Source organism: Carassius gibelio, chromosome A24 (genome assembly GCF_023724105.1).
Source record: "Carassius gibelio isolate Cgi1373 ecotype wild population from Czech Republic chromosome A24, carGib1.2-hapl.c, whole genome shotgun sequence".
Taxonomy (NCBI): domain Eukaryota; kingdom Metazoa; phylum Chordata; class Actinopteri; order Cypriniformes; family Cyprinidae; genus Carassius; species Carassius gibelio.
This window is the reverse complement of record NC_068394.1, coordinates 12,600,583-12,628,201: the sequence shown is the minus strand read 5'-3', so window position 1 is coordinate 12,628,201 and position 27,619 is coordinate 12,600,583. Positions and strand designations below refer to the sequence as shown.

At 37.6% G+C, this 27,619-nt stretch overlaps 1 protein-coding gene and 1 long non-coding RNA gene across 2 annotated transcripts; both read left to right on the top strand.

Annotated features, from left to right (window-relative positions):
• Positions 1–711: 711 nt before the first annotated feature.
• LOC127945813 (uncharacterized) lies at positions 712–13,437 on the top strand. Its single transcript, XR_008150946.1, has 3 exons — positions 712–815; positions 915–1,015; positions 12,284–13,437. It is a non-coding gene; the product is annotated as an uncharacterized LOC127945813 (long non-coding RNA).
• A 3,724-nt stretch (positions 13,438–17,161) lies between these two features.
• Positions 17,162–25,337, top strand: LOC127946029 (somatomedin-B and thrombospondin type-1 domain-containing protein-like). The gene is made up of 5 exons (XM_052542313.1): positions 17,162–17,708; positions 19,846–20,040; positions 21,077–21,152; positions 21,434–21,610; positions 22,585–25,337. The coding sequence occupies exons 1-5, from the start codon at positions 17,480–17,482 to the stop codon at positions 22,700–22,702; spliced, it is 795 nt and encodes a 264-aa protein (XP_052398273.1). The 5' UTR covers positions 17,162–17,479; the 3' UTR covers positions 22,703–25,337.
• Positions 25,338–27,619: the final 2,282 nt, after the last annotated feature.

Here is a 27,619-nt window from a genome sequence, read left to right as displayed (position 1 = left end):
TTTGGTGTGAACACAGCATAAGACATTCGTCAGAATATACATCGATGAAACATTAGGAGAAAAAAGAAGATTCCTACTCGAACCGTGTCTTTTCTGCATGTTATAAGGGAAACAAATGAGCAGCACAGATGAGCACCTCCCTCAGAGTTCTTCTGGAGCGCGTTATCTTAACGTTACATTTGATATCGCTGAAATAAGCTTAGTTCTGATGATTTTTTTTACAGTCTACGGTTCAGATGAAGTTCTGAAGGTAGCGTTACAAACTCTTCTTTCAGTTTTCTGAAGTAACGTTAGTCATTCAAGTGCCTCACTAGAACCTAGAACCCAGTGTAATGCTGCTTGAATATCTGTTTTTATACAGTCTATGGTGAATATAGGTCATAAGTAAATTGCGTACGTTTAAATCTATATATTTTAGAATAAAAGTAATAATATCATATATCTTGTATAAATAGAGATACAATAACGATCGACACAAATGTGTTAAATTTCCTTTTATTGTGTTATAATTATGTGTTGTGTCATTTAAAAGCATTGTCTGGATGGTATAGTTTGTCTTTGGCATTTAATATAAACTTGTCAATACATTTGTCTTTCTCTGTAAAGATTTATTTATATGTATGTTTATTATTTTACAGTGTTTTAACATGTTTTTGTATTTTTCATGTTTATGATATTTTTGAATGACTGACGATTCAGCGCAGAATACAATAATCCTGTGGATGGACTGCAGCGAGTCCTTTTGCAGTTATCCATCAAAAAGATATGCAGACATAATGGAAATGGCATTTACATTGTAGAGCTTGGACGAAGTTGTAAGTAAATTTATTTATTTATAAATGCACATTTATTGGAGTCTATGTGCTTTACAATTGTAAGGCCCTGTTTAATGCATCCCTTTGTTTTTATTAAAGCACACAGGCTCTGCGCAGGAATTCATCAAGGACATAACTGCTGGGATTACGCTTGTGGATGACCAAACTGAGCACCATCAGTCTGCAGTGATGTGATCCAGGTAAAAGAAGAAGAAGAAATCTGGGTGATCTGGGGTTGTAACTCGTTGTTAGACGATCTGTGTACTGTGTTAGACGATCTGGGACTGGGACTAACAGAAATAAACTAATTCAGGTTTAAAACAACTTGAGGTTTAGTAAATGTCAATTTTCTTTCTTTTTCTTTTTTGGGTGAACCCTTTACGAAAATGTAGATATTTGCATTGGAAAACAGCTTCAAAATTTAGAGAACATAATTTGACATTATTTTCCCCAGTTTTATTCCGTGAATTTTCTATAATTGGTATTTAAAATGTCTTTATAAAGTGTTGAATTTATCTTCATAAAACCACCAGAAACCCTGTTTATGGACATAGCCATTCTTTATTATTTTGCTGAATACTGTTTTGAATCCTGAAAAATGTTCAGTTCTAGCATATTGGCCATTAGCAACTTTGCTTAAAGGATTGTTTCACCAAAAAAATTAAATTAGGCCATGTTTTACTCATTCTCAAGGCACCCTATGTGTATATGATTTTCTTCTTTCAGAGGAATCTGATCTGAGTTGAATTTAAAATTGTCCTGGCTCTTCCAAGTTATTTAATGGCAGCAGAAAGGTGTGTTTTTTTTCTCAGCAGTCCAAAAATAGTCAAATAAAATGCACCCATCCATCAATAAAACGTGTCTCACATGGCTCTGGGGGGTGAATAAAGGCTTCCTGTCGCAAATCGATGCGCTTTTTGTAAGAAAAATATCCATATTCAAAAAGTTGTAAACACTTTTTTTTCTTTTCCACTATCATACGTGCAAGCCTAATTTTGTGATTCTACTTTGTGATTGGCGTATTGTTGTCTCCTCCGCTCTTCCGTGTTCGTCACTAATCACCGGTGCATGCATGACCCCTATGTCCTATTTTCATCCACCCGGAATGGCTCTTACGAAAGTGAGAGAAAAGGGTTTAAATATGTTTTGAATAACATTTTAAATATGTATTTTTTTTTTATTACAAAAACACATGGATTCGATACAGGAGGACATTATTCACCTCTCAGAGCCATGTGAGGTACTTTTTATTATGAATTGATGCACATTATTTGACTACTTTTGGACTGTTGAAAAAAACACCCACCTATTGCCATAAATATTTTTTTATATAATCCGACTGGATTTGTCTGAAAGAAGAAGTCATACACACCTACGATGCCATGAGGGTGAAAAAACATACATGGGTCAACCAACCCTTTAGGGCCATTTCATAGTCAACTCATCTGTAGGCATACGTGTCCCCGAGGCTACGCATCGTTATGCTTCAGCCGCCATTATGCGTCGGTGTGTAGCCAAATGTGTGGTCCTAGTTTTTGATACGCGACGTGCCGAATCACGCAATACTATGCGTTGTCGGTGGGGGCGACATTGCTTATACATATTCATCCACATTTATACCATAGTTCATCAGCAACAGAATACACTCCTCTTCAGTTGCCATTGTAATCTGAATATCATGTGTAACAGATATGCAGGTCAGCGATTCATGGGTTAAATTCTGTTTTATAAATTCAGACTGTTGGTACTAAATGCCAGCCTGGCTGGACTTAAATTACTTTACGATACCCAGGCGAGCTTCAAAGAAGAAACGAAAACCCCCAACCCAAATTCCTCCAACACACTGGAGACAAAGGAAACCTTTTTGTATAAGTTCCTTACTTTCATTTTATTATTAATATGTATTTTAATTATGTTTTTGGATTGCATAAAATGGTTAATCCTTGTTATGTGAAGAGTATAAGTTGCAAGCTCATACTTTAGGAAATGTCTCTCCTCACTTTAACCTTCTCAAAGAAAGCCATGTTTCTGCAACCCCCACTTTTGCAGGTTGTAAAAGTTACGACCACACAGGACAGGAGAGAAGCCAAGTCACTGGCTTCTTTTGAACAATGCATTCTATGGAATGTATTCATTAACTTTCTGTTTTCATGTTTTATAAATGTATTACGTATTCCCTTTTGGTACATTTAGATGTTTCCCAACATCTGCAGTGTTATCATGTGTTAAACAAATCTTTAAATGTGTAATTCGATCTAAAAATTAGATCTTTGGTCATATATATATTATGTCTAGTCTTGTTCTAATCGTCATGCTTTGACAGACCCACTTATCTAAAGTAAAGTAATGAAAAATGTATTATTCTGGAATTACGAACGTGCTAGAATATCCCTGATGAAATCGGACAAGTCCTAAATCATTAGGGTGGGTTGTTCCCAGAGACAAAGGAACTTTCCCGCCGCTTCAGATCGCGGATGTTCATTGGGTGGTTCACGCGAAAAGAGGCGTGAACATCTCAAGCTATAAGAGTCGACCGAACAAGGTCCGCCTCTCTCTTCTTGCTTTTTTTCCCGTTCTCCGTTCTCGGACACGTCGCTCCGCGCGGCCTCGGGCCGCGCTCAGTTCTCCTCCCCCCTCAGCACACGGACTGAGGAGAGGAAAGCCATTTTCATGGCTCATTTGGAAACTTTCATTTTCGTTGTTTTCTTTTCTTTTCTTTACTAAGTTTATTCAACTATTCGCCTCTCCACACAATGAAGACGAATTCTGGAACATTGTTTGTTGAACCTTTCAAATACCGCGCGAAGATGAACGAACACCTCTTTGCAACAAAGGAACACGTGACTCCACGCTCACGCCAAGATCCAGCGCAGCTTGCACGCGCGTCACACGGCCTCCGGCCCACGCGCGCAGTTTTCAAAGGACCACGTGACATCACACGTGCGTCGCCGGTACCACGCTCACCCACTGGGCCATGCAAGTATCGTTTTCTATGGAGATTTAAATGCTGCTTTAAAGTGTTGCTATTATTTGATTCGTTGTTGGTTCCACTAAGGTTTACTGACTGATTTTCATACCTGAGCTCATTCTGTGATCTCTCTCGCTTTCTCCACTTCTCTCTCTCTCTCTCTCTCTCTCTCTCTCTCTCTCTCTCTCTCTTTTATTTGGATTCCGTTATGTCTTGTAAATGTTTATTGTCTGTATTTTCGTACGCATATTTACTCTGTGTGATTTGTAGTTTGATGTATTACTAGTTGAATTATTAAAAACCCATATATAAAATGATTGGCCTGGACTCCACCCCACTCACATTACGAGTCACTGAAATGTTCTGATCTATAGCTACAAGCTCTAAATTTAGAAACTAAATTTATCATAAGGATAGGATAATATTTTCATGGCCAGAGAATACTTTTCCTTGAATTATAAGGCGTGATAACTTTATTGAAAATTGATAGGTCTACAGTGGTGTGCTGGACATACCACGGTTTGATCTGCAGTAATTTACAGTAAGAGATCACAATAATTGATATGAAGAATGTAATATTGACATATTAATGAGTAAATTACAGTGCCCTGTGATTAGTATTGGTATTGGCAATTGAGCTATTTTTCATAATCAATAAAATTAAATGTAACTGTCATCTGAGATATATATTAATCAAATTCTTGATTAATTATTCAAATTCCCTATATATCATTTGAGTTAATTACTATGTAAAACTCATTGTTGTTACATTTTGGTGGAGGATGCGCGGGCATTTCAAACTTCGTTTTGTGAGCAATCAATCTGTGTATATGGTTTTTAATAATTTCTGCACGTGCGCTATGAAATTATGTAACGTTACTGGTGAGAAAAGTCGCAAGACGCGAACTCACTCAACTGACTGAGGCAAAAAGCTGGTCAGTCAGCGCTAGGTATTTGTAGAAACTTAACAGTATAGTCACTGTTATTTTTAATGAAAGTAAACTGCAGTATAATGTTAAAAGTATCCTGTTAAGAAAGACCAAAATCTTTTTACAGTGAGAACATTTGAATATGAATAATTAAAAGATAAAGAAATCTTTTATTAGTTGCAACATGTAAATCTGAACATGAGCGATGTTCCTCTGATTCAGTTAAAAAGGCCTTGCTTATTGAATTCGTGGTAAACCACAATAATATTCAAAAATAAAACGATAAAACTCCTGGTCTAAAATTGGCTTAGCTACCCGATTTTTAAACCTAAAACATTTAAATCATAAGTGCTATTTTGATTAATGTTTATTGGAGTCAACAGTTGGAAAATTCCTGTTTTTATTACAGTTGTGTTTTGGAAGTGAACGGATCCTTCTTCAACCTATGTTAATATAGCACCTCAGAGATTAAAACCTTTAGTTTGTTACTTGTGATTTTTGATGCAGAAAATCAGCCTGACAAACGATCAGATAAATTCTAAGTCATATTGAAATTGTAATTCCTCTATCTAAACACCAGAGGGAAAGTGTGGGTTAGAAATTTCAGGGTACACCCTGCTTTCTGATTCCAGCTTGCATGAGTGCAAAGCTGCCAACCTGTGGCCATTTCAGATAATGCACTCTGATTGCTAAGTTATAATCCCCTGTGATGTATATTTGAATTGGATGTCTAAATTCTCGATAATTATTTGCATTTACAGCTTTGCTCGTGCGAATAGTATTACAGGGAAACAAAAGAATGTTCCCTGCCTTTGACTGTTTACATTTACTTTGAGTTTAGTTCAAACATGATTTGAATTAAAATGTAATTGTTAATAGTGGAAATCTAGATGTTTTCAGGTCAACCACTGATTGACCCCCTTAGAAGGTAAGCCATCTAGTGGCAGTCTGCATGATGTTCATGCTTCTTTACAAGCCATTGACTTTCATTTGCAAACTGTCGCCAACGTGACAGATGTGAACACATTGTACCTGTTAAAAATCACGGCCAGCCGTGATGTGCATTGCTTTCTGGATCGTCAACCAGAGACTGTCAAGGCGTACTACCAGCAACCGCTACAGACTTTGATTCTTGAATTCTCTGATCCAAACTCAGACCATGGGCTCCTTATTGCTATGGACCTCAAACAGGGCCGATTTGAAAACCCACAGACTTTCTGTAGTCAGCTACGAAACACCTACTTCGGAGCATGCAACGAACCAGGTATGGAACAGAATGTCAACTTAAAAACTTTGTTCCTCCCAAACCTACATGCCAGTTGGAGTTTTCATCTCAGAGTCCCAGCGTGTCCACGTAACAGGACTACACAAGAGTTACGGAACTTAGCCCACAAAGCTTGCACCAAGCAAAAGACTATTTGTGAAAAGACTGTGAAATACCCCAAAGTCTCTGTCTCTGAGCACTGCTTGGAGTTAACCCTAGATGGCGCCCTACAACACCACAGTCACAGACATCTTTACAGAGAGTCAATACCATTCCAAGCCAGCAGAGGGCAACACAGTGCAGCCACGTCTGAGACAGCAGAGATCCTGAGGGTGCTGAAAGATCTTCTTCACATGAATACTCGCAAGGAAGATGAGCCAAGCACCCAGAACACTGCCCGAGCTCCACAGTCAACAGCTACAGCTAACTGAACGAGACAGCACAGGTCCTCACACCAGGTACCACAAACACAAGGTACCAGAAAATGCTGTTTTGACTACCTGCCTTCGCAGCGAGCTACACAAGACCGGTCCTCATCACCCACCGATCGTCCCACCTGCCCTAATGCCAACATTCCTGGGCAGCCCTGTCAAAAAGGGGGTGGGTCAAAAAGGAGTCAACAGGGAAGACCTGATCGACACAGGATTAAACCTGACGGTGATCTCATCTTACCCTTTCAAAGACTCCAATTTGAAGCTAAGAGACAAGATCGAACTCTTACACCTCAAACTTATGAACTGAATGTACAGGTGTACAGACAGGATGACATCCAGTTTGAACAGGTTGTTTCCATTCACCTGACATTCGTTCCGATGAGTCTAATACATCCCATGTATGTCCCACCAATGAACACTCATACATTGCTCATCGACAAAGACCTGCTAGAACACTTTGACCCTTTTCTGAACTTCAAACAGCTAAAAGACTTTGCTCAAGTGCGAGAACCTCTTTCTCTCCAGCCACACAGGTTGCTAGAGCCAGACTGTCAGGTCGCAGAGGTCACAGGAACTCCCACAGAGCCAGACGGTCAGGTCACAGAGGTCACGGGAACCCCAGCAGCCAGCCATGAGTACAACGCCCTAACAACAGGCCCAAGTTCAAGCCTCTGTACCTTAGTCAACAAACAGGGTACGGTGGTACCAGCTTACACCAAAGGGGTCGCTGTTCGGCTCAACCTGCAAGGTGGTCAAACCTTACACCACACGCTGGGTTTCTTCCAATCCTCACCTGAATGTGTGGAACTCGGACTCACACTTGCAAACAAGCATGTCAAACACCAACACCTGTTCCAGCAATGTGATAACATCACAAAAACACACAATGTGATCGTGTACTGGAAGAAGGTAAAAGGACACTCAAAGTTACCAAGTCTAGACGAGGACTTTAAAGATCACACTGACACCCTTGCCAAAACTGGCACACTAAACAACATTCTGTGGTCACTCCCAACCCACCCACCCACATTCAAGGTTGAAGTGATTACACACAGCACAAGAACTTTACTAGCTAAACTGCCTACCTCAGAATCGCTTACGCAGGCTCCGTTGTCTACACAGACCAACATAGCGGACATGCGGGCTTCTGAAACCTTGATAATGACTTTGTTTTACCACCTCTCAGACCCCTCCATCCACCCTGGCAACCAGTCTACAGTCACTGACAACCAAAGCCCCAGACCACTGCATGATACACAAACCATGCTGCGTGCACAGAACAATATTGTGGGTTGTGCACCGTCTGACATCACAATGCCAGGGCGTGTAATGCCACGGAGCAAAAGGGGGATACTGCCAATATATTTCCATGACGCAGCATGTGCTGCACCACGCAGCACCAGAGCCACTGACACAACACTGAGGCAAGCGTCATGCCAGCAGCAAGATGTGGCAAAACATGGGCGAGGGCGAGCTAAACCCAGTCGCCGCCCACGAAGCAAAGAGACTGTCCTGTCCAACCAAAGACAGGCCTTGTTTGTTTCTTTCTCCCCTTTCTCTCTCTCTCTCCCTATTATCTGTACCAGGATGCTGCTGTGGTTTGCCGTGCTGTGCTGTCAGCCAAAGAGAGGACAGCTGCCACCGAGAAAACCGCTGAGACTCCTGACTACCGATGACAAGGCACACTACCCCAGCACTGTAACCGAATACAGCTGTACAAGGTTCCGATGGAGAGAGGACTCCCTCACTCACACTGAGGCCGATGTCAAACACCTGTTCAGCCAACATGAGAAAGTGACGGTTACACAAATGGAGTTAGGTGGACACCACCACCGCTCCAAACAGTTCCCGGGAGCTTTGCTTAGAGCCGCTGCTGCCGCCAGAATGTTTAACATTGTTATGTCCAGTGTCAATGCAGCGAACCAGACTGTAAACTCCTTGAAACCACTGTTTACTGCCTTCCAGAAGGACTTTACCCAGACTCAGCTGTTAACAGCATTAACAACAGCCATGCTGTGGGAGGTTAGCTCCTCCAAAGACAGCCTAACCACGAGTAAAACCCCACCATACATGATACCCTTAAGCCTTGTGTTAACTGTGCTGTCTTACACCATCACCATGCCAGCTGACCTGCTACGAATGCACCTGGCCAACTCTCTGGATAGCGCCTTCCTACGGCACGCAAACCCCAAACAGGGAGAAGTGAACGTGCTCCTGAACCAACTCATCAGCGAGTCAAACCAAGTCTACAGACCTAAAGACATTGTCAGTGTCAGGATGTGGAAGAGCAACACCCACACCAAAACACACATTCCAAATGTGGTGGCCTACCACGACAGCAACACACAGCTGTACCTGGCCCCAAACATGCACATGTGTACTTTAACCAAAGACATTCATTATCTCTGCCTTAGCAAACCCTTCCTCAGACACATCTCTGAAGGAATCTGCGAGCTGCAACCCTGGGTCAGCGATACGCGCTGCCCTGCCGAAGCCAAGCCTCGTACACAAGTCACAGAAACGCAAGCAGAGATTGTGGGTAACAGATGGCTCGTCAACACTCCTGTGCGCTCAGCTATGCTGACCTACGACCAGCATGACACCGCCACCCGTGCCAACCTGCTGGACCAAGTACTGAAAGGTACCACCCAACACATTGACATTACTCCTGTCGATACAGCCCTCCAAGCACTGTCTCGACAGCCCATTCTGAACCAGTCATCTGCGGTCCTAGCCTGGACTGCTGCCGACACTGCACGGTGCATCTCCACCGTCATTGGTCCCACCCTGACTCTTGGCGTGACCTTCATCCTATACAGGATACTCAACGAGATGCAAACCTCTACAGCCAAACTCACGACAACGGTGGCTGGAGGTCTCCGATGGAATCCCCGGAAAAGGGACGCAAAGTCAAAGACAATACCGAACCTCACCAAGCTGAATCCTCAGCTTCAGGAACCACCTGTCATCATGACCCACCTGCTGCATGACCATCACGATTCACCTGTCATCTGCCCATCCGGATGATTGCCGTCCGATGATGTCCACACAGGGACTTCATCTGACGTAAAGGGGGAGATGTAACAGATATGCAGGTCAGCGATTCATGGGTTAAATTCTGTTTTATAAATTCAGACTGTTGGTACTAAATGCCAGCCTGGCTGGACTTAAATTACTTTACGATACCCAGGCGAGCTTCAAAGAAGAAACGAAAACCCCCAACCCAAATTCCTCCAACACACTGGAGACAAAGGAAACCTTTTTGTATAAGTTCCTTACTTTCATTTTATTATTAATATGTATTTTAATTATGTTTTTGGATTGCATAAAATGGTTAATCCTTGTTATGTGAAGAGTATAAGTTGCAAGCTCATACTTTAGGAAATGTCTCTCCTCACTTTAACCTTCTCAAAGAAAGCCATGTTTCTGCAACCCCCACTTTTGCAGGTTGTAAAAGTTACGACCACACAGGACAGGAGAGAAGCCAAGTCACTGGCTTCTTTTGAACAATGCATTCTATGGAATGTATTCATTAACTTTCTGTTTTCATGTTTTATAAATGTATTACGTATTCCCTTTTGGTACATTTAGATGTTTCCCAACATCTGCAGTGTTATCATGTGTTAAACAAATCTTTAAATGTGTAATTCGATCTAAAAATTAGATCTTTGGTCATATATATATTATGTCTAGTCTTGTTCTAATTGTCATGCTTTGACAGACCCACTTATCTAAAGTAAAGTAATGAAAAATGTATTATTCTGGAATTACGAACGTGCTAGAATATCCCTGATGAAATCGGACAAGTCCTAAATCATTAGGGTGGGTTGTTCCCAGAGACAAAGGAACTTTCCCGCCGCTTCAGATCGCGGATGTTCATTGGGTGGTTCACGCGAAAAGAGGCGTGAACATCTCAAGCTATAAGAGTCGACCGAACAAGGTCCGCCTCTCTCTTCTTGCTTTTTTTCCCGTTCTCCGTTCTCGGACACGTCGCTCCGCGCGGCCTCGGGCCGCGCTCAGTTCTCCTCCCCCCTCAGCACACGGACTGAGGAGAGGAAAGCCATTTTCATGGCTCATTTGGAAACTTTCATTTTCGTTGTTTTCTTTTCTTTTCTTTACTAAGTTTATTCAACTATTCGCCTCTCCACACAATGAAGACGAATTCTGGAACATTGTTTGTTGAACCTTTCAAATACCGCGCGAAGATGAACGAACACCTCTTTGCAACAAAGGAACACGTGACTCCACGCTCACGCCAAGATCCAGCGCAGCTTGCACGCGCGTCACACGGCCTCCGGCCCACGCGCGCAGTTTTCAAAGGACCACGTGACATCACACGTGCGTCGCCGGTACCACGCTCACCCACTGGGCCATGCAAGTATCGTTTTCTATGGAGATTTAAATGCTGCTTTAAAGTGTTGCTATTATTTGATTCGTTGTTGGTTCCACTAAGGTTTACTGACTGATTTTCATACCTGAGCTCATTCTGTGATCTCTCTCGCTTTCTCCACTTCTCTCTCTCTCTCTCTCTCTCTCTCTCTCTCTCTTTTATTTGGATTCCGTTATGTCTTGTAAATGTTTATTGTCTGTATTTTTGTACGCATATTTACTCTGTGTGATTTGTAGTTTGATGTATTACTAGTTGAATTATTAAAAACCCATATATAAAATGATTGGCCTGGACTCCACCCCACTCACATTACGAGTCACTGAAATGTTCTGATCTTTAGCTACAAGCTCTAAATTTAGAAACTAAATTTATCATAAGGATAGGATAATATTTTCATGGCCAGAGAATACTTTTCCTTGAATTATAAGGCGTGATAACTTTATTGAAAATTGATAGGTCTACAGTGGTGTGCTGGACATACCACGGTTTGATCTGCAGTAATTTACAGTAAGAGATCACAATAATTGATATGAAGAATGTAATATTGACATATTAATGAGTAAATTACAGTGCCCTGTGATTAGTATTGGTATTGGCAATTGAGCTATTTTTCATAATCAATAAAATTAAATGTAACTGTCATCTGAGATATATATTAATCAAATTCTTGATTAATTATTCAAATTCCCTATATATCATTTGAGTTAATTACTATGTAAAACTCATTGTTGTTACACATGCGACCCGACTCTACTAATATCACCCGACTCTACTACCCCCTGTTGCTTGAGCCGTGTATTGCATACACGCATCAACCGTGACGCTTACGTTCACTGTTTAGACTATGAAAAGGAGTGCGTCGCTCGCGTTTCTTGCTCGCGTTTCCCGCGTTGACTATGAAACGGCCCTTAGGAGTCATGCTTTACTCTGAACATGCAGTGCAACAGACTATTATTTAAAAGGAATACCTATTTACACCAATATATTTTCTGATCATTGTATAAATGGTGTGACAGATTAGACACTTAGAATCAGATTAAGAAAAAAAACCTGAATGTTGTATTGGTTTGTCACATTTTATGTCATTCAGAAATCATGTAGAATACCAGTGAAGAAAATAATTTCCCCCCATTTTTAGAATAGTTGGTTCTGGGGGTGTATTTTACACTTATCTTCCCATGGGATTTTAAACTCCTTGTGTTCAGCAGAACAAAGAATTTAGTACAGGCTTTTAACAGTTTAATACAGGAAGTTATTTTGAATGTTTCTAAACGAAACCATTGAGGAGCACCATTTAATTTTGATTTTCATTTTTGGTTAAATTTTTCAAAATATATTCCACTTGAAGGTGAATTACACTTTGCAATTACTACTAATTGGTAGCTGTGCTTTTAACAAAACACACAACTTTAATAGTGTATGTACATATGTGTGTTCGTTTATACATTTATTAAGTAATGTAATATTTTTTTTCTTTTCCCAGCCATCCAGTGACATTAAGGATGTTGAGAAAGAAATTGAAGAGGGCATTCTGATTGTAACTGAGGAACATCAATGTGATGTGCTTCCCAAGGAATAACCAACATTGGTCTCATTTGGACATCCTGTCATCACTGACATCTCCCATGTCCCCAAGGTATTTGGACTCCTAATGGGTCTGTATGCAGTGAACATCCACCACCTCCAGCGCATTAAATACACCATTGAGGCTCTGCAAAAACTTGTGAAGACCAGCTGCTCCCACCGTGTGCTCGCTACAGCGGCAGCAACTGTAGGTGTGGTGGAGTGAATGTCCAGTGCTCTCTCCACCCTCAACACCACAAATAAGGTGTCCTTGAGCAAGGCACAACTTCTCCCCGGGTACTGCAGCATAAATGGCTGCCCACTGCTCTGGGTGTGTGTTCACGGTGTGTGTTCACTGCTGTGTGTGTGCACTTTAGATGGGTTAAATGAAGAGCACAAATGTATGTCATGTCACTTTCACTTTTCAGTGTTCATGATGTGTCCATCGGCTCCACCGCACTCTTTCTTAAAAAGTAGTGTTTTTTTTTTTTTTATAAGGAAAGGTTCTTTTGTGCCTTTCACTATATAGAATGTACATTAAAGTTTACATGTCGTGACTTGGAATATGCATGTTCTCATGTAAACAAATGTTGTTTCCCCTCTCATTTTCTTAAACAGTATGTACACATTTTCAGTATGTAGCATTATGATGGGGGACGAGTTTGGAAACTTTCAAGATCCTTCTGATGTTAACACTTCTGTCTGGTCATGTTGTGCTATGAAATTTAGAATCTGACTTTAGATCTTTGTGCTTCCATGTGCATTCATTCCATTTATATCTTATTATACAGAAATACAGTACACTCATTTTTTGTAACTAATTGTGATGTTATATACATATATCTTGGTTTCTCATTTTGACCATGACTTGCATTATGGTGGGGGGAGTGCATGTGAACTTGTGCAGGGTTAATATGCAGAGTTCAACCTTCTGATTTTCATATTGAGTTATGAAATTAAAAACAATCCCTGTGGTTTTGATCTGATGAATTGAAATGCAACTATTTGTTTCTCAATCCCATGCCAATGTTATTTATTATACATCACACTTTCAAGTGTTGGTTCAGATCTTTAGACGTGTTTGTATTTTGCATTTTTTGTTTTGTTTATCAATTTTTCAGTTGATGTGTTGACAGCAAATTGCTTGTTCAATTTAAATGTGAATGAAAGTGTTGTCTCTATCATTAAATAAATTACATTAAAAAAAGTGTTTTGGCATCTTTTTTTAAACATTTAAGGCAGTGGAGTAACATTTGTTTATGATTATTGATCGAAGTAAAAAAAAAATCCCTGTTGACACAACATGATTTAGTTGACTGGACTAGAAAATAATAGTCAAGTCAACTTAAAGAAATTTGTTACCTGGACTAACTCCACTCTAGTTTGAAGTTGTTTCAACAAGATTTTTTTTGTCAAGATAACAAAAAAATTTTAGGCAGCGGGGTAACAAAATATTTTTAGTTGACTCAACAAATTCTTTTTTACAGTGTGAGGTTTCTGTGCACTGGAAAGGAAAGTGACCTCGTCAGGTTAATGGTAATGATATACTTCAGTAAGTTCACTCCAGAGAGTAGACAGTGTCCTCCTCTATCTTTATGAATCTGAGAATAGAGACGGTACCCAAGCCAAACCTAAACACAGCCAAATCCTCGAATCGAAAGGCCCAGATTTGGCAAGAGTTTTGAGGGTTAGCTCAATAGAACAGTAAGAACGGACAACACAAGTCCAGTTCAAAGAATGACTTTGAGATCAGGTGACATTAATATGTCCAGTATAAAACATAAGAGACCTTTTAGAGTTGTTTTAATCTCCGTTTCTCAGATAGATCAGTGAAACATAAAATGTCAAACTGAAACAGTTTCTTTCTTTTTTTAAAGTCAACAAATTAAAACTGACCTTTACCTTTTGCTTTCCTAAGAGTTAATGTGAAGGATTCATTGGTGCATGTTTTTCCAAAGAAAAAAGTTTGTCTTCTTTCATCAAGATGTAATAACTTGCTCTGCTTCTGAAATGACATTCAAATTTGGTTTTACATCACCGGTGCCTCTTTTTTTTTTAGCTGTTCCACTTATTTTTATTGATTGATTGATTGATTGATGAAATAACATTTGCAGTTTGGACACACTGACATTGGCCCAGTACTTTTAGTCAGGGTCAGAGACCATCATGTACAGCTTTACAACCTTCCATCATGTGCTAATGATGAGTAACACCTCACTGGAACTAGATTCAGAAAAACAGTCACTGTCAGAGTCAATCAGGGGTCACTGGTCCACTGATATGTCTTTAAAAACTGCTGAACCAATGTTGTTCTGAAATCTTGATGGCAAACATTATTCTGTCAGAGTAGTTTTCCTCTCTCTCTATGCACTCTGGTTCAGATGTGCATGACAAACAGACTCTGTTATGTCCAGTGTCAACAATGAGAGCACACCTGCACCTTAGACAAACAGAAACGGCTGTCTGCATGGATGCTCTCTACATAACCAAGAGCTGAGTCACTCTATCAACAAGCCATCAGACTGTAACAGATGGAAACTGAGTGAAGAGGAAGTTCTGGAAACCTGAACAAAATTTCATTCATTATAAACACTATAACATCACACTAAAAGAAGAGATATACAGAAGATGATATAGAACATAAGCAGTCTGTGGAGATCATGATAAAATGCTGTGAAAACTTGAGAGAAGCATTTTGAAAAGACTGTTATTTATTACAAAACACTTAAGAAATAAATCGGAATTAAAATGAATTACAATACTTTTGCGTTATACTGTACATCTAACATGACTATAATATGGAGAAAAGATGCACTGCAAATTAATAAAAAGCAAATATTTAACAAAATGTATTTTAATAATTTGTTTTGCATTTAGTGCATTAACAATGTAAAAGCTAAATACTTGTTTCTGGAAATAACATTTATATAATTGTTAATATTTTGTTATATTAAACAGTATAAGTTGTACACTACAGTTTGGGGTCAGTAAGATTTTTTTTTAATAATTTTTTTTTTTCTCAAAAGGATGAATTAAAATTCATTAAATAATAATAATACTTAAATAATTAATATTTTTTCACAAAAACATTAAACAGCACAACAGATTTCAAAAGGTATAGATAATAAGAAACATTGCTTGAGCATCAAACCTGAAAATTTTGCTTTTCCAACACAGGAATAAAATACATATATTAATACATATTCATATATTAAAATACAATTTTTCAATTGTAACAACATTTCTCAAAATAAATGTAACTTTAGTGAGTCTTCTTTTAAGAAACACAAACTTTTAAGCAGTAGTGTAGATGAAAATGTATAAACAGCTTTATGCAGCACAGGGGAAATCTCTGTAAATGGATCATTGTACATTAGGGTGCTCTGGCACCAGTGCTATGAGGCTGGTTCAATTGAGCGTTTATTTGCATTGGTTTGGTATCCACATTGGCAGTTTGTATCCAGGATGGTTTTCTCATAGGGCTGTGGTATGCATAACACTGACATGACCCCACATAACTCCCCTACACTTATTCACCATAAACACTAACCACCCTCACACACACAATGCATTACAATGCAGTTAATCATTATTAATGTGGAAGGTCCATTCAAACCTGTTTTTCAGACTCTATAGAGTATACGTTTCAAGGGACAGCAGGGAAATCTGCCACATAAATAATGGTTCTGATGCAAAAATACCTTTGCTGCACTTTCATCGTATCTGAAAGGAAACCTGCACTGAAAGGAAATTCATTCTTAATGTTTTCTCAACTGCATGTTATAATAAAATAGTTGACTGATGCTAGATGAACACACTAATGTGTTTTTATGTGTTTATGAACAGTTCCCATTTGCAGCAATTCCTACTGAGAAGTGATGTCATTTCCTTTTGTTTGATGATGATGCTACAGAGTGTTACTCTTGCTTGAATCTGCTCCTTTGTTGCAGTGAACAATCACAGCTGCCGACAGTCACAACAGATCTCCGAGAGGTTAATTCTCACTAATATCCCGTCTTTGCCTTGATCCTGCTCTCTGTGCATGAGCAGCCCTTCATTCTTCTCATGATTAGGCTGAGTTCCCTGTGGAGGGAAGCATAGACACGAAACATGCTCTCAACATCAACATTTTTGTGCCTTGTGTGATGTTTGCCACTTTATAGCACATTAAATTATTTCATAAAACCCTAGCAACCATTAGAACACTCAAGCAATGTGCTGACAACCACTCAGAACACCTCTTCAAATATTACACACACACACAGAACCCCATCCCCCCAGACCCCTCCATGCACCTTGTTTGCATTTTTGAATGTCTGAACTTTCTAATTAAACTTTTCTTGCAGTTTTTCTTTGTAAACTGGTTTATATGTGGACTTTGAACTCTGCAGTGTGTTGTAAATAAACCTACACACAGATCCTGACTTTGATTCTGTTATGGTTGTATACTGATTAGATAAAAACTAATTCTATAACTTAATTCTCTCACCTAATAACATTTCCGGAAACCTTGCAGACATACCACAATTAATTACCAAACATAACATGGAGGCTCTCGGTGGGAGTTTGCATAGCAGAGGTGGATGTGAGCAAGGCCAAATGTTCACATTCCTACCTGTTTCCCTGCCGGACAAACCTCTGCTGTCCGGTGGAAACAGCCTGGGCACTGATCTGAGATCAACAAAAGAGCCAAAAGAGCTGAGAAAGAGAGAGAAGAGCTCTCACACACCCTTCACTCAAACAACATTTCCCCACCTCTCTTTTCCTCAACCTCTTCCACTTTTGTGTGCTGGAGCAAGGTTAGAAACACTCAAGACAGATTTAACAGACAGATCAGGGGTGGACATTCAATTCCTCTGCTCTGATTGCCACAGAATAGCTCTTTTCTTTCTGCCTTAGTTCTCTGTAAGTGCGTTTATTCTCTGGGCAAACGGAAGAGCTGTGTGGCCAGAGGAATTCCAGGTCACAAGGATTCCTCCGGCAAGCATGACTTCACCTGTGTTCATTTCCTCTCCAGCAATGAGACCAGTGGCATTGACTTCAAGAGGAACCGAAGACATTAACAGATACTTTTGTCATTTTAGACTATTTGGGGGAGCATAGAGTTTATTTGGACATGATGGGATTGTTTTCAGTGGAACAGAGTGCCGTTCTGGTGGTGGCCGCTCTTTTTGGGACGTACCAGTTTGCTAAAGGAGGGTGTTCAGGAAGGTGCTGTCAAGGCACAGATTTCACCTGTGTCACTACAGATTGGAGGATGGACCTTGTCTATGGGACATGTTATTGTGATGAGAGGTGTTTAAAGACTAAAGATTGTTGCTTTGACTACCCAACAGAGTGTCCAGGTATGTGGTACAGTAATATTTGGGCAGATGGCAATCTTATTACTAGGCATAAACATTGTTTTTTTCCCCTATAACATCAGTCCATATTTTACCAGTACATATTTTAAATACTATAGTTTTAAAATGATAGCCGAGTTGATTTATCTGTGTTTTAAGATGCCTGTGGTCATAGAGCTTTGATGGATGCCGAGGCTTTTTAGGTCGGGGAGAATCTGTGAATTCTGTTCCAGTTCATTTGGTCGCTTCCATGGCTACAGTACGCTGGGTTTTCTGCAAACTGGAAACCCAGGCTGTCAAAATATTATTGATTAAACTGTAGAGGGTGGAATCACACAGATGGCAAACCAAAACTTGAAATTCCGACCCAAAATACACATTTTCAACGTAGAATAGCTGGTAGTATTATTTTTTCCGAGAAACAAATATGTAAACTTAGCATCTGCAAATGTATTCGTGTTTTTATGCTTTAGTACAGTCAAAGTATGTCATACAGCACCTTTAAAATCGAAGTGCCTTGATGGTGGATTTGATTCTCATGAACATTCAGCTATTCTCTTCACATGACGTTAATTGCTTATTGACATGTGGAGGAATTTATATTTTAGGACAATATTTCTTACTTTTATACAAGATCAGTCGGTGTCAAATCATTCATAGTGTAGTAATGCATTAGTTGTCAAATGCAAAACTATTAACAAAAAAGGAAAGATCTGTCATGTATCCTATACAGTGTCTGTTTTTACACTGAGCTGTCAGATCTACCTTGACTCACTGTTAATGCATTATTAGTGTTATAAAAAAACACTTTATAACACTAATAATGCAAATAAGTTTGCTGCTATGTGACAACATGACACAAACATTACATTAATATTTACCAGTGTCACGCTGTCTGGTCTTTGTTTCCCTGGGTGTCCACTAGTGGGCTCACTTCCCCTTAGGCACCTCACCGTGGGGCACTACAATTCCCACTAGCCTTGTCCGTCCATCACAGTAATTGCACTCCTGTTAATTACACCAGGTGCCTTCACTTATTAGTCATTAGCCTCCCTATATTAACCAGTCTTTTCTTGTTGTCTGCATGGAGTCCTTCCTTCCGTTACCCAGTTTTCTCGTCTTCCAAGTTCCTCATCTCCAAGTTCCTGTTCCCTTTCCTGTTCCTTCTTTGTTAGTTTGTTTGTTTGGATGGTATTCTGGTTTTGACCCCGGCTTGTTGGATTACGATTTGGGTTAGGCCTACCCTTAATAAACCACACTGCGATTGGATCTTTCGTCTCCTGTATTTCCCTGGGTCTCCGATCATCACAACCAGTAGTTCTCAACCTTCTTGACTCCAGGGCCTCAATATTTATTTCTACAACAATATTTGCAGGCCACATAAATTGTTTGTGATTTACTGGATACATTTTTTTTCATTGTTTTATTTATTTTTATTTATTTATAATTTTTTTTATTTATTAATAATTATATTATATTATATTATATTATATTATATTATTATGAATGCCCAATAAAATAGTTTGGAGCTTGACATAACTAGGAAAATGTACAGTTATAAATGGGTTGTGTTATATACAATGTATAAAGATTGTATTAAAGTGATCATTAGGCCATGATCAAGGGCAGTCGCGGCCTAATGGTTAGAGAGTCGGACTCCCAATCGAAGGGTTGTGAGTTTGAGTCTTGGGCTGGCAGAAATTGTAGGTGTGGGGAGTGCATGTACAGTGCTCTCTCCACCTTCAATACCATGACTGAGGTGCCCTTGAGCAAGGCATCGAACCCCCAACTGCTCCCCGAGCGCCGCAGCATAAATGGCTGCCCACTGCTCCGGGTGTGTGCTCACAGTGTGTGTGTGTGTGTTTACTGCTTTGTGTGTGTGCACTTTGGATGGGTTTTTTTTTAATGAGACTACCTCGGATATCCAGATTTTTCAAGACTGGTGGAATCTTGGTTCTTATTAAAAAAAAAAAAATAAAAAAGTTTCTTGGGATAGACTGAATTACAGTATGACACATCTTGGATCAAGGATCCCTTGGAGATTTGCTTTTGCCCACTGGTTTGAACAGCGTAATACTGTAGATCTGTCAAAACCCTGGTGATCTTGGTTTCACTTCTCACCTGTGGGTTGTGTTTGTAGCTCAGCCGTGTGTGGTGAGTGAGTGGAGTCACTGGAGCGGGTGCGCTCATCACTGCCAGCCCTCATTCCGGGTCCGGAGACGCAGCGTTGAGAGACTGCCCCAAAATAGTGGACAGACCTGTCCAAGGCTGGAAGAACAGGCCGGATGCATGGAGTATCAGGACCGCAAGGGACAGTTTTGCACTTCTGTGCAAGGTATGAATCTGAATCATCATAGGCTATACAGTATTTTAGGCCCAAATGCACAATAATAGCGTATTCATTATAGAGTTTTCCATAGACACACAGACACACACACACACACGCACACACATGCACACAAACAAACACACACACACACACATATATTAAAGTGCCCTTGCGAATCTGGCAGTACTCATAAGAGATTCTAAAAGAAAGTGCAAGCTGAATGTTATGTGACATTTAGTTGAACGTTATTTACAATTAAATGAAAATGTATTATAGTTTGTATTTACAATGCATGCAGTTTGTTGAACTTAAGTTTTTTTTTGACCCACTTAAATAGGATTTACATACATCTTTCAAAGTTATTTCATAATTACTTCTATTGTCTTCATAAAATGTGCTTCCGAATGTACTGAAAAACATTTACAGTAAACTAAAATATACATTAAAATAATTTATATTTAAATTGTATGTATTCCCTTATAGTAACACATCTATAATGATGAAGTTGCAATTTATACTGTACATGTTAAAAACCAAAAATCAGTACAGTTAATATATCAAGTACTTTATTAGGTAGGTCAGCAAACACATCAAAATAAGTGTACTTCTTTAAAGCATGACAAGAGATTATTAAAACAATGATTTAGAAATATAAAGTAAAAAAAAAAATTTGACATTATTACTTTAAATTGTTAAAAACATGAAAGTGTACTTGTTTTTTGTAAACTCCTTTCTGTAATCAGATTAATATATATATATATATATATATATATATATATATATATATATATATATATATATAAAGTAAGATTTGAAGTACACTACATATTCAATAAAATTAAGTGTACTTCTTTTTCAGTATTGCTTTATATGTTCTGCCTTCTTGCTTACACTGGCAGAGATTAAAACACACTTCTAGCTAAAAAACACAGTGCTTCAATCAAAGAACAAGGGAATTTTTTTTTTACTTGATGGTCTAAAATTGATCACTTAGATGTTTATAGGTGGAACTCAAACAGGGACTGTTTTGGATTTATTCCAGGAGCAGCATTCATAACAACAATGGAGTACAGCAAAGGCAGAACTCACGATTTGTATAGGGCTCCAACAGATGCAGGGTATGTATCACCGTAGATTAAACAAGCACTAAGACACTGTTATTGATGTTTACACATTTCAACAAATAGCTCACAAAGACAATTTTTAATATTTAACTTTATTTCTTGTAATTGTAATTTTATGTCTTGTAAATGTGATGACTTATAATTTTGACTTTATATTTTGTAATTGTGAATTGGAACAGTGCTAACATCACAATGTGACTATTTCTTATAACTATTTCATCACAATTAACACAAGGCAACTTTTAAGTCACTTGATGATGTCATGTGCTCCACAGTTTCTGTATTGAGTTCAAGATGGAGTCTCTGACACCGCAGTGCATGGTGGAGAACAGACCCTACACACGCTGGATGCAGTACTTGAGGGAAGGCTACAGTGTCTGTGTGGCCTGCCGACCTCCGGCGATGAACAACCACAGTTGGAGTTGCCAAGGAGACGGCAACCTAGCTGAGAGGTAGAGTAGCCAAAGTGCCACAGTGTTGTTAGAGGACCTGTTTCTGATGCAGCAACAATAGCAAATCATCTTGTGAGTTCATTGTGAGGTCAGAGTATGTTTTCATGCAGAAACATCACCAGAATTCATGAGACATTTTGCAAAAGGCTCTTACGGACTTTCTGGCCACATTAAATCTGTGGCTTTCAGCACCATTGTGAATGGATTACTTCTGACCTTTAGGATTTCTAATGCTATCTTAATGTAGTACTTGTTTCTTCGACAACAGGCTTGAATTTTATAAAAACTAACAGATTTCAAATTAAAACTGGGTTGAAAACATGTTTTTAATGTCTTCATTGCTTTGCAGACATTTTATGTGTAGATTTGATTATTTTGCAAGCCCCAGACTTTGATATGTATAATATAAAAATTGGCTATGAAAACATTTCAGTTTTTGACTTAAAGTAAAATAATCTAAACAAAATGTTTATAAAGGTTTATTTTTTTTTTTATTTTTATTTTTTTAATCGAGTACTTATTTACCTATGAGAGCTTGAGTTGAAAGTAAGCTTTTTTATTTGCATTCAGCTTAGTTATGACTGCTGCTTTGCAATCACATGAATTACATTAAAAAAAAAAAAAAATACATATATATATATATATATTTATTTTTTATTTATTTATTTATTTTTTTTTAGTTAGATTTCACAATATACATTTTTTTTTATTCACAGCCTTGGTGAGTGTAAGAGACTTTCAAACACAGAAAAAAATTCTTACAGCCCCCAAACTTTTAAATGGTATAAACTACAAAATAGCAAGACAATAGTCAAGCATTTTATTCCAGAAATGTTTAAATATAATTTCTATCATGGAATGATATGAAACAAAATGCAAATTAACTATAAACCACACAGCTGAAGAATTACTCATAGCGTAAAATAAGGTTTTTGGACCTGCCATCTGATTGAAGATGCTTCTTGTCTTGGCAGGGATGAGCTTCTACACTGGCAGGCGGTGGGAAGCCCTCGCTGCAGAGGAACATGGAGGAAAGTGCAGAGACTACAGCACTGCTCCTGTCCACACGTGCACAGCTTCATTTTCATTTAACCATAAGTTGCTTCTTCAACCCCCTTGATAAAATACATTAGTAAACAATATATCCTATTACATATGTAAAACAACAACATACTTTCAAATACTACTATTGCTGCTGTAAATATAACATACATGAAATAGCTGGCATAGTTAAAGTTAAGCGTCCTCTAGCGAGTGTAGAAATAAGGACAGTATCGTGCTGCATCTGTCGATATGAAATAACATATAATGCCATTGCTTATCAAAAGGCACATTTATTTAATTGGAATGTGTGGACTTTTTATACCGATCTCACAGTAATTTGTACATATTTTACTAGATGGCTTATTCGCTCGAAGGACCACACCTAACCCCACCCCTAAACCTACCCCTCACAGAAATCATGCAAAATTATGATTTATAGAGCATACATTATACATTTTATGAGCACGTGCGTTCTTTGGGATCAAACCCACGATCGCATGATTACATGTAGTCCTATAATGCAATACTCTACCAACTGAGCTACACGAAACCCAAATTATAGCAAATAAAAGAGTACAAAACATTCATATGAAAACATGCTGTTGCCGATTGGTAAAATTTTAGTATATGCTCTGATGAGTCATATTTCAGGGATTTGGACAAAATACAGATACAAGCGTAGTGGTTGGAGGACAGCTTAGTTGGAAGCTATATAATTCACCATCTTGACCAGTGGAGTCATTAAATTGCTTGATATTTTTTGGTAAAAAATTGAATTATTTTACTCAGTGATTTTAACAAATGGTTGAATAAGTCATCTGATGAAGAAGAAAACCGATAAGGAAGTAGTCTTTTGAGAAATAAGATAAAAGTAAGAAATACAAACTCTAATTACTATAAAAAATGTCTTTCCTATAATTGTAAGAATTAGGGATAAAATTAAAAACATATTAAGTGCTTCAGTTAAACATTTAATTAATTAAAATAGAGTTAATAATACAATATTACTTGACTTTATCTATTTTCCATTCATTTAATCAGCTTTTTTTGTATTTCTGTTCTACTTTAGTATCTGATTCTTATTTGAATACGGCTAATATCTGATACTTTGTCGTGAAATAGTTATTTTCAGTTTTGGGAGATTTTGAAGTTCAGAATGCTTTTAATGAATAAAGTGGGACTAGTGGTGTTGGACTGGATGGTTAAATTATCTTCTCACATTCTTTTGTATGCACCCGCTGATTTATTGAACTTGTCTTTGTCTACGTGTGAGTTAACTTCTATCTGAAAATAAGCACATATTACTTCATTTTACAATGGAGGTGATGTACTTGATCTCAATAATTACAGACCTATATCTATTATATGCTCTATATCTACATTTTAAAAAAAAATACATAAACAACTTTCTAATTACTTATGTATTAATAATGCTTTATCACCATATCAATCCAACTTTAGATCCAATAATTCTTCAAACGCAGCATTACTTAAGTTCATTAATGACGTGTTTTCAGCTGCTGCTTCTGATGATTTGGTTGATTAATATTTACTTTTAGATAAACTTTATGCTATTGGTCTTCTCAAAATGAAATTATGTGGTTTAATTCATACTTGCATAACAGAAAACACAATGTCAATAAATCATATTTTTTGTTCAACAAAGAGGTGGTTCAATATTGGGACCCCTTCTTTTTTCTATTTATATTCATTATCATGCATTTTAAATAATTGTAATGTTCAACTTTATGCCGATGACACTGTCATATATGTGTCTAATTCTGATATTTTACAAATTCAGTTTTCTGTTCAGTATGATTTTAATATTTGCAAGATTGGATACTAAATTAGTAAATCTTATTTCATGATGAGTCTTATATTATGATTTTTGGTTTTAGAGAGAAACTTAAATCCAAAATTTATTCTTGCATTATATCAAGACAGTACTCCTTTGCATACTCGATACTAAGAAATATCTTGGTGTGTTCACTTTCCTTTTAGTGACATATTAATCATATTCCACATGAAATCAATTTTGGAATTAGTACTGTACATCAATCTCAAAATTGTTTCACATACAGTGTTTGTAAGAAACGTGTCTCTCAACTTCCAGTTGTTGAATATTGTGATGTTGTTTATCATCATTTTACAATGTATGATGCACTCCAGTGGCCATCTTTGCACATACAGTAAGATGACATATTCATTGACTTCAGTTTCATAATCGGATGTATTTACTGTTAAGTTCTGTTCGGACTTGCTCCTTGTGTCAAAATAAATGAATAAAAAATAAAAACATTGGTAAGAAAGGGTTTTTGTGTTTAAAGCCTCAACAGACTGGAATAGTTTACCTGCATATATTCAAACTATTGCTTCAAGTTTTTTAAGCAAACTTAATTATATTTAGTTTTGGTCTGTAAATGTTATCCCTGAAGATGTTACTGTTTCTTTATTATTAATTTTTTTTTTGTTCATATTTGATTGGATTCATTGATAAGTATATTTTCTTTCATATTTGTTATTTCAATTTTGTGGTGTTATTTTCTAATTAATGTTAGTGTTTTGTTGTTTGGTTGTGTTTGTGGATTTATTATTAATCTGTTTTGTTGTTATTATGTTGTGATTACGTTACATTGTTTTTGGGAGCCCTTCGAAAAGGAAATCTCAAGGGGTTAATCTTAATAAATTTACTTGCATATATTTATTAAAATCTCTTTAGTTTTTACAGTAGTATTGTTTCAAACTTTTATTTTTTCTTTGAAAGATCTCCAAGAACAAAATTAAAGGCAAAACAAAGCTCACATTTGGCTCACCTGCAACCCCTAGTGGAAACAGTTGATCAGTTCTTACAAACAGTGACAGAAAGAAAAAAACGTCATCGGCAATACTTAAATAGTTATCTTTTAATTTACAAATTTACGTTCCTGAATTACAAACATATTTTGTGAAACTTTCAGTTCAATTACTATGAAACAAAAAAAAAGAGACCTCTGACACACTATCAGGAATATATATATCCAAAAAGTGTCTGACATCAGAACAGCTTAAAACCTGAAACCTTAAATTGTACAGATCTTTTAATACTAAAAGCAGAAGCCGCCAGAAGCTCAATAGTCTCCTATTTTCTTCAGGATTCTTTTTCAAACTCGAAGTCATTCAGGATCATTCTCCATTTGCCCTCCCCATACTTCCTCACACCTGCTTTCAGCTTCCTATTTTCTTCTGCACTCCATTTCTGATAGGAAAAACATAAAAACATTGGTGCTGTTATCATGCGTTTAAATGCATGTACACACACACACACACACACACTGAAGATGTCCACCTTCAGAGTAACTCGCCCTCCTGAGTTGACTTGTCACACTATCATTGCAAAGACCTTAATGTTCGCAGAGTTCTTAAAAAGAAATTCAAAACATGTATGATGTTATTTCTGTGGAACACACACATACAACAACAACAAAAAAATTCTTTTGAAGAAATGCATATCTTTGATGTCATAAATAGATTATCGGTTGCACTTTATTTTAGTACGTGTACTTACATGTACTTATAGTTTACTTGCAGTGTATTTATCTAAGCAAGTTATGGTAATACAAGGTAACTAAGTGGGGTAGGGTTAGGTTTAGGGGTAGGTTCAAAGTTAGTACCTAGTTATTACATAGTTATTGTAATTACAATAATAAGTACATAGTATGTACATGAGGAATGCTCAATTAGAACTGCTGCATTAAAAAGATTTACTGTATTTAAAGTTCTATCGAAAAAAAAAACGAACAAACATAGATTTGGAAAGATTGAGTGAGCAAATCTTTGGTTAACTACTTACTTAACAACATACAAAATGACAAGATAATTGATATTTTGATTCAATAAAACAATATACATTAAATAAACAAACCAAATCCCTCATCCGATAACGTACTGCAAATGGAGGTTCTACAAGTTGTTTGCTCTTTCTTGGCAGTTTTAAGGTCATGAATTTGTTTTGAAAGAAGTTACCTTTTGGGTCTGTGAGAAAGAAAGAATTATTTCAATTTCACGAATTTGTTTACATTTATTAAAGCAATTTGAATAACAACAACTAAATCAAGTCAAATGAGATTGTATTTGTATTTGAGGCCAGCTTCACTTGAGAATTATTAATCATTGATTCAATTCAGTTCAATTCAAGTTTATTTGTATAGCGCTTTTTACAATACAAATCATTACAAAGCAACTTTACAGAAAATTATGTTTCTACAATATTTAGTAATAGCTTATAAGTGGTGACTGTCAGTTTGTGTACGTATGACAGGATTTGTAGAAAAATGTATACAAGACGTAGTCAGCCAGATGATGAACATTATTACAATTATTAATACGTAATAATTATTATATGATGCAGTCACACTTGTAGCAATATTTGTTAGTTCTGTTTGTTGATTCAGGGTTAGCATCATCTGAGGTCCTCTGAGGGGTCAGCATCATCTCTTCTCAGGTGTTCTAGATCCAGACTGGAGCTTGTGTAAATCCTAGTTACAAATAAAGACATCATTAGCATAGCTGCTGATCCAACAAAGTAAAATTAATCAGTTTAACCCAAGCTATAGAATAAAAATGTGCATTTGATCAGATGATAATACAATCACAATTTAAGATACATTATTTGAATGCTTGGCGAAAGAGATGTGTTTTTAATCTAGATTTAAACAGAGAGAGTGTGTCTGAACCCCGAATATTGTCAGGAAGGCTATTCCAGAGTTTGGGAGCCAAATGTGGAAAAGCTCTACCTCCTTTAGTGTACTTTGCTATCCTGGGAACTACCAAAAGTCCAGCGTTTTGTGACCTTAGGGAGCGTGATGAATTGTAACGTGGTAGAAGGCTATTTAGGTATGCAGGAGCTAAACCATTGAGGGCCTTACAGGTAAATAATGATCATTTGTAACTGATACGGAACTTAATAGGTAGCCAGTACAGAGACTG